This window comes from Macrobrachium rosenbergii, chromosome 39 (assembly GCF_040412425.1).
Source record: "Macrobrachium rosenbergii isolate ZJJX-2024 chromosome 39, ASM4041242v1, whole genome shotgun sequence".
NCBI classification, from domain to species: domain Eukaryota; kingdom Metazoa; phylum Arthropoda; class Malacostraca; order Decapoda; family Palaemonidae; genus Macrobrachium; species Macrobrachium rosenbergii.
In genome coordinates, this window is record NC_089779.1 from 8,018,185 (window position 1) to 8,032,076 (window position 13,892).

The window sequence follows — 13,892 nt, forward strand, 5'->3', positions numbered from 1 at the left end:
CATACCATTAAGTAATCAGGATGCAAAATCACAATGGATTGACTATCATACTTTGAATTAGCACATTAGTTTACACTCAAGTTCATATTGCACATTTGTTTACACTAGAGTTTATATTGCTTCATGGAATCTTCCATTTAGTAAATTAGTTCCTCCAGCAAAATTCATCCAATTCAAACCATACAAAAATCTGAGGTAATAAAAATGAGAATATGTAAAAAAAGGCCTGAATATTTATTAAGAATCTTTATTGACAGCCACTTAACAATACAGACCAGTTTTACTAAGGTTAGACTGAACCATCTGCTCCATAAAATCTTTCCATTTATATATATATAAAAGTCCTCCATGATAATAAAAAACACATGGAAGATTTAAGGACTTGGAAATGGCCAGTTACTTTTTTTTTAATTTTCTTATAATTATTTTACAAAACTATCCCTCTGTTTATTATTTAAAAGTTTAATCAACTTAACTTTTAAAAAATTCATGTTTATCTTCCTTAGAATTTACAGCATACAACAAATCCCATGCTCACAATTTACCATTAAAACAAGACACTATGAAAACAACAAGGGGATCTCTTAAAAATACAATAATCAAAAAAGGTAGTAGTTTACAGGACCAACGATCCATTGTGCATCTGGCAACGGGGAAATGTGATAATCCCCGCTGCAACTCATCAAAGTACAATATGAACCAAATACATTAAGACATTATAAGTGGCTAACCTAAATTATTTTCTACTTTCAAGATATTGCAAACATTTTCAAACTTCTGTAATAGGAATTGAAAAAAATGTAACAATTTGAATGTAGTACAGCGCAACATATTTAATCTTGAGAGGTTTGCTTAAGCTCTACTTGTGTTAAAACGCACTTAAAGAATCCATTTGAGCCACATATGCACCAATATAAAAACACGCAAACCACAGACTATTGTTTTTATCCAAATTTCCAAATGAAAACGTATGTCGGAGTACTACCTAAGAGCTACAAACTAAAAATTTACGTACGGTGTATAAAAGCATTAATATTTAATTTAGTTAATAACCAATAAATTTATGCATTGATAAAGCAAAACTATAAAACTTTAAAGAGGAAAACAAATATATACTTCCATTGAAAATAAAAAGGGAGCAAACAGAAAAATGTAGAGGAAGTTTACAATAAAAAAAGGCCTCGCATATATACACTGAGATGCAATAATTTATCATCAAATATAAAACTAACCAATGCTGTTGTCAGAACACTAGACTGAATGTGTCTATATCCTGGAAGTGATGTTAATAATGTCTTAGCACTTTTAAATCATAAAATAACCAAGTTCAGTTTACCATTGTTTTTTATGCTCATCCATACTGACTCCACCAGGACCTAATGAGATCAACATTAGCAGGCCACCTATTACAGAGAGTGTCTGAAAAAGAAATTGGATGACATTAACCTCAATTATTAGATTGAGAAATGGAAAATTATTTTTATTATACCTTTTCATAACAGCATTCTTCTGTTGGGTAATGTTAATTTTTACAAAGTAAAGAACAAAGTTCCTAAAATGGGTATAGATTGAACCCACTTGAAATATTTTAATTACAATCCTGCTTTAAAGTATTTTAGATTCCTAAAAACCTCAAGTGAAGAGAATGCAGATTCCTTCGCAGGTTATTTCAAGTAATACACATTTAGCGGTGCCTTCAAATATTTAGTAATACACTGAAGGTACCATACTAACAATTTGTTTTCTGCAGAATTGCCATATTATAGTTGTTATTAATCCATTCCTTTTGATCTTGATTCATGGTTTCCCTCTAAATGCTCTGACCTGACCTTGCTCCAGTTTTCAGTTCTCATCGAGAACAAATCATTTGGTTTAGCCCTATGAAAGACTTGAAATGAACCCGTGGTCTCGTTAAACTAGTGTATAACGTACAAAGGAAAAGGATAATGTTGTAACCGAAGACTCTATAGCCAAGACTACAGAGAAGTACCCCATCATAAGAAGGACACAATACTTGAACTAAGATTCCTAAATCATTAATCGCTAACAGTATAAATTCACACCATATATTTAGAAAACTAAAATACAGAAAAATACTTAATCAGTGCATTCATGGGAAAGGGAAAAAGTCAGTGAAGCAGTAAAAAGGTGGTTTTTACACAGAATCAACCAAACTGCATGTTACTACCATTTACATGTAGAGTAAATGGATAATTCAAATACAAGATTGAGTAAATGCATCTGGAAAACAAGTATAATATTTTTAATAAGCCGAGTGATTTCAACACAAATGAAATCGATATCTCTACCACATACATGATTTAAACTCAATTCAAGGGCCATTTAATTTAGAGGCCATCCTAAGAGGAGCATGTACTGGATTTTACTACGTAAGATCAAGCATATTACAAGCATGTTATATATTTCCCAGCTTTGGTACAGTAGCCATTAATATTTAATACCAATGCCCCATATCTTCCCAGTATTTATACATCTAGGCTAAATTATTTTATATCACTTTCTTGTGATCTTAAATGGAAAAATAAAGTCCACAGTAGTATGTATGTAGTATATTGCTATATACAGAAAGCTTTCGCCAAGTTGACCAGGAAATTATATGATTATTGAGCTGGAAATATTTCATGTTTATCTACTGATACTTTCTGGCATTGTCACCAAATGGCTTTATCTCTAGGTGAACTTGGTTGCATCTACTGCATATGTAAATTATCCTTCAATTTGTTCTGACACTACCAAAATTTTTTGTTTCCCTTTTGTTGAGTATTCTTGCTTGCAAAAGCAATCAATCCAACAACTTGCAATGAACATTTAGAAAAAATAAAATTACCTGAAATCCGAGAAGAAAGTGGAGGCCTCCAGAAACCAGAACAATCGCAACACAACTATGAAAACCATCCAAATTTCTACACAACCAAACTCACTTCTAATTCCTTTGGTGAATAAAAAAAAAAAAAAAGATGCAACATATCCTTTGTTCCTGGCACTTCAAAATTATTACTTAATATTCCCCCAAAATTTTGATTTTATAACACATAGTTTAATGAGAACCACAAGTCATTTTGAAACTTACAAAAGGTTTCCCAATGAATTTGTTCATAGGTTATATGTCAAACCTGGAGCAAGGTGACATTCAACGATGTTTTAAATAGATGCGAGTTACTTAACTCATACAGATCTGGCTTGATGATAGCAACAGTGAAAACTGACTTCATAAATTATATACAGTTCCCATTCCTAAACTCCATCTGCTTTCCAAGTTCCATTTCTCATTGTATCCACAAAAATTTCTTATTACTTTAAACATTCCCAGTTACTGTGCTACAGAACTTATTATCAATTCAATATACAGTACCATTAAAATATGTACTTCAGGATTTTCAAAATGAATATTTACAGCATATTTATAACTTCAGTAAAACATCTGGATTAGTGGCTATTTCAGAGAAAAAAGGATTCTGTCTATTTATATACTATCAATGACTTTGCCACAATCAGCCAGAACTTCTAAAACAATGCTTACAGTGTATGGTATGCAGTCAAATGCTTAATAATGGATTAAAAAAGATGGAGGCACTGTACTTTGTCACTAAAATCATAAAGACATTAGGAAGACTGACCTGGAAGAAGTCGTACTTGAGGAAATCTCTCATTGGTTTGTATGCTGGGATGGACCACCAAGCATTAACATAAACATTGAACACATTCAGCCATAAGACCAGTAAAAATGCACTCAACTTGGTCTTGTAACCAACAGCAACTAGAGCCATCAATAATCCACCTATTACTATCTGGAAGAGCTGAAATAACAGAATAAACAGTCATAATTTTATCTGGGAGGTTTCTTGAATTAACACACTAACCACAAAAATACTTAAACTTATTACCCTTATTACATATACTGACCCGTAACTGCTAGCCATCAGTGGAAGGAAATGCTCAGAAGACATGCAACGTAAGCCTGCTTTTCTAATAATTTGCTATAATTTTTTTATCCATACAATATTTTGATAAAAATTTCACCTGACCTGTTTGATGTTTTTTCTTAAAAATGCCTTTTAACTAGGTTAGGATGGATGAATATATGTTATTTAGGGGCACAAGAAGCCTTCGCACTGAGAGAGGGGGTTACTCAGTGGCGTAATAATAAAGGATGGGGGAGGAAGATGAAATTTTTACTTTTATATATCTTTCATCCCAATAAGTGCATTTCATCAAATATAACTTTTCTTTACTGTCATTTTACTGCCTTCATTTATCATTCACATCTTTCCTTCCATTTTTTCATACTGTATTCATGATTACCACTTTTTTTTTTACTGTTTTTCCTTCCAATAATTCTCACATTGTTTATTAACTTCCAAAGATGATTTTATACAATGCACACATCTTCAAAATTAATTCTAAACGACATATATACATTATTAACTACAGACATCTGCAACAGAAAATTTGCATATGTATTAAAAGCTCTTCTTTGTACCTATTCTATATAGTGAAAGTTCCAAATAATCTAAAAAAAAAAAAAAAAAAAAAAAGGTCTTCACAAAGGCACAAGAAACTGCTCACAGAACAAAAACATTTAGCAAGCCTGAATCACATTTACTTTTGAAAAACAAATTAAGCTTTTACAATAAAAACATTTTTCTACAAACTCATCATTGAAAAAAACAGCCTTACTCCATACAAACAGATCCAATCACACTAGCCTGTAGGATCTTAAAATAATTTAAGTCCTAATGTGCTTGCCCAGCTCATTCTCCACTGGTCTGAAAGGCAAGGCATCACTCCTCCATATGCCTTATTTGAAGTCAGTTGTGCTGCTGTTTCCAATCATACATTGGCTCATTCCCTTTGCTTTATTATGATGTGTTGGTCTTAGTGTTTTTCTTTCTTAGCATCTTTACACCATTTGGTGGGATACTGCCTATCAGTGTTACTGAAGGCCTGTTTTGCCAGTAATCTCATTATAAGATTCATTTAAATTAAAGTCAGTATGTAATTTCTGTCATGGTTTAAGATGGGAGCTTCAGAGAGATATGTATGAATGAATAAATAAGGGATCTGAGTCTGCCCTAATGCTACAACCATGAAGGTTCACCAGTGTTGTTACCAATCTTAATGAGTTGGACGTACAGTAAAAGAATGCTTTAAAAGAATAAGTAAATTACAATCAGCACATAGCAATATGCACAACATGCATCCATACTTGCATATATTAAAAATATCCTAAAAACAAATCAAAATATAAAAGTAAAGTTATATACACTGGAAATGAAATATTTAATTTAACAGAACAAAATTCAATCTAGTTTACATCTCCTCACTCTCAAACTTTGTTTCACATCTAAAGTAGTCACTCATACCATACATCAGCATCATTCTACCTTTCAACTGAAGACCTCAAATTCACCCTCTCATTCTGGTAGTTAGGCCATCAGCACAAACTTTGGGTCTTTGAGTTTGTTTGTGACAGCTATCTCCTTCCATTATCAGCACACGTTCTCCCCTGTTGTCTTGGCCAGAAACTTCTGGCCTTGTGTCAGTCCATAAGACAGCACATAACACTTGGAGAAGTTAAACCTAGCCATGACCACAGTGGCAGCCTATCCTGCATATGCATACCACCACCACCACAGATCTGGTCTTCTTTTGGGGGACAGTCATTTACAGGAAACTATCCAGTAATTGTCAACCTCAACCTATGACTAAGTCATGTGAATTGTTGAGAAGTCATCTGATATCTAAGTAGCTGGTTCCTCACTAGTTGTGATAGAGATGGCCTCAATGTCAATGTCTGTATGGATCCAAAAAACTGAAGATGGTCTTTATAATCTTAATGATGGCAAGAATATAACTGAATCCGCTGAAGTGTGTCCCACTGGTGCTACTCAAGCCCAAACTTTTAATGTTCTTGCATGCTTTGAATGATGATTGGGGTGCTCATTTGTTGCAATCTCAGGTGAAAGGAGTATGGTCCAGGGAGGACACACCAAAACAAAACCTGTTGAGCTTGGCCACGAAACATTTAATAAAGTTTTTTTGGGGTTGCTGCATGGAGGCCACAGTCAGCTACACCACCACAACAACATAACAGTAAACTGGAGAAATAAGGGAAGAGGCAAATCTATGCCTCTTTGCCTGCTGGCAGCGTTAATCTCTTAGGCAGAAATGCAAGGTCACATTCATGCCAATATTCATTATAGGAGTTTGCAATATCCAGGTGGAATACTCGCACCTGGCCTCACCATTTCCTGCCTCCAGAGTGGTCCCTTCACTTGTGAGTCATTTAGGTATTTGAAAAGTTTAGGTACTTTAAAGTTGGGAAGACATCTGTGCTGAATCTGTCTGCTATGCTATCAACAGACACAAAACACGAGGTTAAAAAAAAAAGTGCTACTAAAAAATCCAAGGATTTAGCTGCATGCATGAACACCTCATATGCAATCCAGACTTCTTTAGCTTATGAACTTTGCTAAAACAGTAACATCACCACTTTCCTGGTAGAAAGCACTACATTTTACTATCGGTACATCAAGTAGAAGCTACAAATGTCATACTTGTGTAAAAAATACTCACAAAATAAAATGACTGCCGGAGGAAAAAGTGTGAAAGGATATAATCTTTTAACAAAGATACAACGGTGTGTAGAAGTTAGTCATAGGGGGAGAGTGAATGAAGGGACTAAGGTGAAGATGGAAACCGTGATATTTTAGATAAAAACACTGTAGGGGGGTAGCACCATCAGTGCACCTCATGTGGTGCACTGTAGGCACTACTTAAGGTTCTTTGCAGCGTGCCTTCAGTCCCTAGCTGCAACTTAATCCTACCAAGTTCTTGAGGAACAGTAGATATTTCCTTTTCTGTCCTTAGCCAAGAAAATTCAGGATAAGAATCAACTACTTAGGCTAGGCTAAGTAAGCCACCAAAACCTAATCCCACAAAGTTCTTGAGTTAACAGATATTTCCTCATCTGTCCTTAGCTAAGAAAATAACAGGTGCTCTCAAATCCTTTCTTGAGCTCAGAAGAGCTTCAACTGCAGCAGGAGCAATCACAGGTGGGGATTTAATCTTCAGAATTATTATACGAATATTACTGAACTCATGAATGAGATCAATAATTACTTCATAAGAAGGAAGAAAACCTTATTCTCTAAATCCTCCCTTTCCTACAGTGAAGGAAAAGAGGTCCTGATTGGAAACAGAAATTCTCTTCTCACACAAAGGGCTCCCATCATTCCCCAGTCTTGATAAGGGATCATACACAAGTGGTCAATAAATCACTGCACAGGGTAACAATGTATCAGGTGGCCCTTTGCACAAATAAAGTCATCAACTTCATGTTCATTCCTAATGCTTAGCAATACTTTTAACCCACACAGTCCGGGCTAAATGTATATTAAGCACACCCATAGACCAGGCTAAATTTAAGGATGGCCAGTTTAAAAAAAAACACTCATCAATGGAAAGAGGACTATGTGCATATGCACATGGTATAAGAAAGAAAACTCTAAAAAATTTTCTGTACCTTCTAAGGGAAGTTGAAAGCGAATATTTCCAACACAGTGTGGGGCCTCTTTTCCAAAAGGCAGTCGTAAAAATACACTGATTTTACCAAGTTGTGTTTTTTCTAATATATTTTTTTCATTTTATTTTGTTAAATCATAATTACATCTCACACAATATCATAACAGATAAGAACTTAAAGCAGTAACAAATTCTGAGTATATCTATTGTAAAATATTTATGAGACATCATTGGATGGGAATTTTGGACAACATTCCCCTACGACATCTCAAGGCAAACTGATCACTCTTTGCTGTACCACTAGCTATTTGAGTTGGGGTAAGAGTTGCCATGACTCATTTATGGCCCATGGAATTGATCCGAGCACTTTTGCCGCAAAGTTCGTTCAAAATGTATGATGTGAAATCTTGAACATATATGTAAGTTTCCCAGACTCCACCAAAAGCTTTACATATGTATATTACCCATGCACAAGGGGTTAACATTTAAAAATCTTGTGAAATTAACTGGTAAACAGATATTTATTTACTTCTGCACAGGTCAACAGCCAATCCACTTTTCATGAAAACTTCCTTCATGCTTACACAAGAGATGACAAAATAAGACATTTTAGGTACTCTCAGCAGACCACACATTCAAGACACAACATTCAATCCAGTACAAATAAATCTAAAATCCTTACCTGCATCAATGAAAATTCAAATCTGACAAGTGTGAGGAACATGAATACGAGCAGAATTCTTCCACCCAACATCAAATATGTCTTAGGCTTATTCTCTCCCAAGGATGGCACTCCTGCAAATATGGACCGGGCTTCCTTTTTGCTTTCTGCCAAGACCAGCGCTAATCCTCCAATTAAAGCTAGATTTCGGAACAGGAACTGCATATCCCAAAGTATCTGGTAGGCAACGGTCTGGAAAAGAAGATTTATTTCACCTATTTTTTATCTTTATTTTCTTTTAGTTTTCATTTTACTCAAGCAGTAGAGTATTTTTAACTTTGCTATCAAAGATGAATGTAAAACTTTCTGAATAGTCAATGCATCATTTATAACGGAGGCAAAACTTAAAACTTATGTGAAAAATCACTTGTTCATGACAGCATGTATGGTAAGAATGAGTTTTCCCTAGTTCTGACGCATCAATGACAACAGAAAATGCAGGAACAGCAAAACAAATTTCATTTGTATTAATAATAAGCTTTATGAAACGTATGTACTGTGAGAAAATATTACTGAGTGGAATGCACAGATGACAAGGAACTTTCATCAATCACAGTATAGAATGAAAAAGTTACGGTAAGTGATTATACTACAGTAACTGTTTTTCAAAAATGGTTAAAATGCTGTTTTTTCGTTACAAACAAATGCAATCCTACAGTTATATATATGCAACACATGAAGGTGCTGGTTAAAATACGAACAAACCAAGCGGATGACAAAAGCATACTTGACATGCCCCAAACAACATACTTCTGGGACTGGGATTAAAAACTAATACCTGTACAAGTTAAAAATTAATATTTTTTAAGAATGCTTTCTTCATTCTACATACCTTTATCTTCATGTGCAATGAAAAGTCTACTGTATAACAGCAACGCTGTACTATATTTCATATGCGTATCTACAGGCATAACTAAATTGGAACTAAAGTGATCAAAATTCTGGAGGCTGTGAAACATCTATCACTTCATAAATTGAATTCAGACACCTCACTCTAGGCACAAACATATGCTCTTACAAAATCTTTGAATCTGCTGTCTTGAAAAGCAATACTATATTTCCATATGTAATAAAGAATAAACTTTTCTCTATAACCATTTTTAGGACAAAAAAGTACTGTTACCTGAAGTACCACGATGAAAAGAAGTATTCCACATGCCACTTCTACTTTTTTCCTAAACAATACCATAAAAACTCCACCTAATTGTCCGACGAGGTTGATTAAGACAAAAAGTGTGGCCAAGAAGTATCCGCAACCCCATGATATGTCCATATATTCTCGCTGTTCACGCCACTGCCACCACATACGCAAACCATCTTCAAGGAAGGTGCTCACCAAACAAAGACGTGCTATGTGAGGTAAGTAATTTTTACTATACCTTAAAAACTGAAATGAAAAAAATACACGATTAGTAGTCTTAAAACAATATTCCAATGTACCTGACAATCCTCTGCGCACAACAAATTCCCACGCAACATACACAACTTGCAATTTGAGCGCAAATGCAAATTATAGAACAAATAGGTTTGTCATTATTGTAAATCTTGAAAAAAATTGACAATGTTTACTTTCACATTACTGTCACATGAGCTTCAAATAATATTGCAGAATACTTGAGGCTGATCATACCCAGTGCATTCAACTTCTGTACGTACCATTCAAGTAACTGTCATTAAAAGACACACAGAGATAAGAGAAGGTAAGCATCTAATCTTGTCATTAAATATCTCATGTTTATTTGATTTGGAATATCTTATGAAATAGAAAAATTCCACCCTTTAAAAAAGACCACACCAACAGGGAGGGGTACCAACTAACTTCACCTGAACTCACCCCCTTAATTATAGGTTTTGCAAAGCAATGCTCTCAAGCTACTCTTCTAAATTTTTGAGAGTAGAAATGATCAAATTCCAGTAATACAATGTATACACCATAAGAGACTTTTGACACTATACAATCATTTCAAATATCTTTTTATATCTGTTTAGAGGATTCAGGAAATTCATATTAATCTATTACCTACACCTCTGGTTTCTAATACAACCAGTATATTTATATGAAGAATTTTCTAGGGGAAAGACTGAACCAAATTATATGTACATAGAAGAAGTCTGAGGATAATACACTATCTAGTTTACCTATAGAGTATAGGGAATATGAGGCTGCTACAACTTTTATTTCTGTCAGTCACTGGCAATCAAACACAAATTCCTTTATCCTTACAACTGGAAGTTCTTTGACTCGTCAGAATTTTGGCATTTTAGAAAATAATACTGGACTCAGAAGGATTATATTACAGGCCTGGCTAAGCCTGTAAATAGGAGCTAGGTGTGTTATTCATAACCACATCAATTACCCTTGAGTCAACTATTCAAGATCTGAGGGCAGATATTCGTTTCAGAACTTCTTGCCCGCTAAAGAGAAATTGTTCTCTCTTCTGAAAGATATCATTTAGAGTAACGTCTAAAATCCAGAATTATGTGGTCCGGGAGCTCCCATATTCCGGGACATTTTTGAATCGGCCACCATTAGTTCTTGAGCGATTATGAGAGCGGCGCCATGTTTCAGTATTTGGATTTTTTTCACATTGCAGAATTGAACTTTGCTCTGTAAATACACAAGCACAATTCGTTTCCCGTGAAACCACTGTGAAACAAAAATATACAGGATACCATGATTTGCATATATACTCGTGTATCATGCGATCATTAAAATTTCATCCAAAAACATGACTTCATATATACTGTGTACAGTATACTGCAAGATGTATTTACAGTAGATTACACTAGGCTAGGCTATTTATGCCTGTCTCAGTTTTGGTAGATACCACTGATGATGCATATTATAACCAAGTTGCTTTTTCACTAATAAATAGGCCTAGAAGCAAGGCTAAATGTGAATCTTCATACAATAAGTCAGGATTACCAACATTGTGACTTGTCTAAGAATTCATCACTACAGTATACCTTATAATTAACAACCACTTTGTTATAATAACAACCACTTAAACAACAGCAAGTAAAGACAAACAACGAATCAAGAAACGGCTATTTAACGATGTCAGTTACCGTAACTAACACATGTTGACAACTGTAACGTAACCCTTGATAAACTTATTAAAAATCTGCTCATATTCAATGGTGACTTCCACAAATAAAAAGAAAATAAATCTTTATTCATCCTTCACTCAATGGAGATGAAAATGCTAAAGTATGCCACTAAATTTACGGGTGTCGCTGTGGCAGAAGAAACAAATAATGTGCTGGCCACAAACCATTTTGAAAGCGGCAAAAGCAACATCCGACACTGGCAAAATCATACCTTTACTTCATTTCTAAAATAAAATAAGTTGCATTTTTAAACTCATTGATAATTTACACATAAAACAAAGATCTAAAATGCGTTTCATTTATCAAGGTGTGGAATCCTACGTTAAGTTTGGACGCATCCCTCGTATTTCAAACTATAATTTATGGCACCCTAAACCAGGTTAAGCTTATGGGTCACGGCAGGCGATACTCGACTTTCCCACCCACAGTCAGAAAGGTGAAGGTACCCCACATAAGGTAATGATGCATCCATGAACTTCACCCACCATGATTCTGCTTTATCAGTAAACAAAAGGGGGCATTGCAATGCGTTAACTCAGCATTTCCAATAGCTATGACTATCATATATTGGTAAAAGATGCTTTACTTTTCATAACAATACTTCAATCTATAGGCTTAAAACCCCATTTCATTTCGCTCCGATGTTTTGCTGGTTTTGTGTTCTAAATATGCTAGCTTAACTAGGTAACGTAACTCACGTCTAGAATTTTTCATTTTTTTAAATAAGACCAACTTTACAGCACCGATATTCGGGTTTCACCTGAAAAACTCGAGTTAATTTTGAAAACCAAAATTAGGCTAGTTACCTGTAAAGGAGACGGCTGCACGAAGATATCGTTTATATAGTTTTTTGGCCTAATATGAAAAAGGATGTATCCCTAGAACGCAGTACTGGGGGGAGAATTTGAAAAATTTACTAAGAATCAGAAATCTACCACCTTTCGTCAATATTTTTACTTTTCATCCACGAGGGCCTGGCAGCAAACACCGCACCCACCAGAGCTTCTGCCATGTTTGGTGCCAGGCCCTTAGGAATTAACATAGAGTAAATTTCTCATTATTCTGGTAGATTTATCAGGCTATCTCACCAGTACTGCATTATAGACATTCTTTTCTATACTGTTTGGTCAAAAAATTATAACAGCCTAACGACAGGCCTATCTCTGAGTGGAAATCTCCTTTACATTTACCAAATATTTATATATACATTATATAAAATCTACGTATATAGCCCATAATGGGCATTTCACTAAATTTTACTTTACTCTGCACTTTTGTTGGACCTGAAGGATGCAGCTGCAGAAGTCACGTTCCCTTGCTCAGGATTGCCTTGTAGGGGACTTAGTTACCCTAAAGTACATAAAAACTTCAAACACGACCTTAAAGCTACCAAACGCTTTAAAGTTTTACAGACAAGACAAGGACCTGGGTCAGCCAACTGGCCTAACACCCTGGCCCGAAGACCAGTTATGTACCCGAATTGATTACATCCCCGGGGACTTCTCACAATAATTGTGCTTCACACGCACAAATACACGGCTACAAAACGTGAACTTTTAAACGGTGACACAAACGTACAATAATTTGCAAAATCCACGAAAGTTTGGATCGAGGTCAACCTGTTTTTGAAGGAGAAAAAGACATCTGTCAAAAACACCAACCGGTATATAGCGATTAATCCTTGACGTCGCTGCATTTTCACCAGTTCTTGGCTGGGTTTGTTCTGTTTAAATATTCACCTACACACTTACTTGATCAGCGAAGTCTTCCGCCCGGCTTAGGAGTTCGTTTTGAGACGACATATTTTACAGAATTTGTTGTTGGTGTGTTTATGATCCTCAAGGGATGATGGTGTTGTCGTACTTCACAGTCGTTGAGCAACTATGATAAGTCACCCTTCACGCAGTTGATTTGTAGTGTCTAAAATATTTCTGTTGTAATTAAATGTCATAACATGTCAAATAATTAGACAAAAGTATACTTTTCTCTCACTTATTATTCCAATTTTTGATAATTAAAATTAACACCTTTCAGACTCTTCCAACTCAGCTGACATTGAACTTGGTCAGATATTCGGAATTCTCTTACATTGTTTAGTAATGTAGCAAAGAAATTTGTTTTTATCTAATTATTAGCATCTATAATTTAGGATAAACCTTTGCTCATTCATAGTATATATTTAGTCTTGAAGGTGAAAGGGTGTAGACTTTCGTCTGCCACGTTAACTTACCCTCGAGCGAAAATATGGCGGTCCATTTAAAAACAACGTCAGCTCGATACGTCGGTAATTTTGTACTCATAAGCGGTGATATGGAAATGTGGGAATGCGTTTGTCACTGATTAACCCTAAAAGCATCCTTAGCTATAGCTTTCCTGTTTCTTAAAGCATATAACTCTGCAGAGGTCAAAGGACCATTCTCATCTTTACGTATTTTTTCTTATCCTGTTCTGGCTACATTTTCAGATTTTTCATTAGTTATTTGTTTTCACTCTGTCATCAGTGCAAACAAAGGAC

General features: G+C 35.0%; 1 protein-coding gene across 2 annotated transcripts; it reads right to left on the reverse strand.

The window, feature by feature from the left end:
* Positions 1–231: 231 nt before the first annotated feature.
* On the reverse strand, positions 232–13,457 carry Surf4 (Surfeit locus protein 4). 2 transcript variants are annotated; one of them, XM_067082455.1, is made up of 5 exons: positions 13,129–13,457; positions 9,390–9,653; positions 8,228–8,458; positions 3,639–3,818; positions 232–1,419 (listed from the first exon to the last, which is right to left on the reverse strand). In XM_067082455.1, the coding sequence occupies exons 1-5, from the start codon at positions 13,177–13,179 to the stop codon at positions 1,333–1,335; spliced, it is 813 nt and encodes a 270-aa protein (XP_066938556.1). In that variant the 5' UTR covers positions 13,180–13,457; the 3' UTR covers positions 232–1,332. The 2 variants fall into 2 exon arrangements, with proteins under 2 accessions (XP_066938556.1, XP_066938557.1); XM_067082456.1 differs by having other exon boundaries at positions 13,039–13,249.
* Positions 13,458–13,892: the final 435 nt, after the last annotated feature.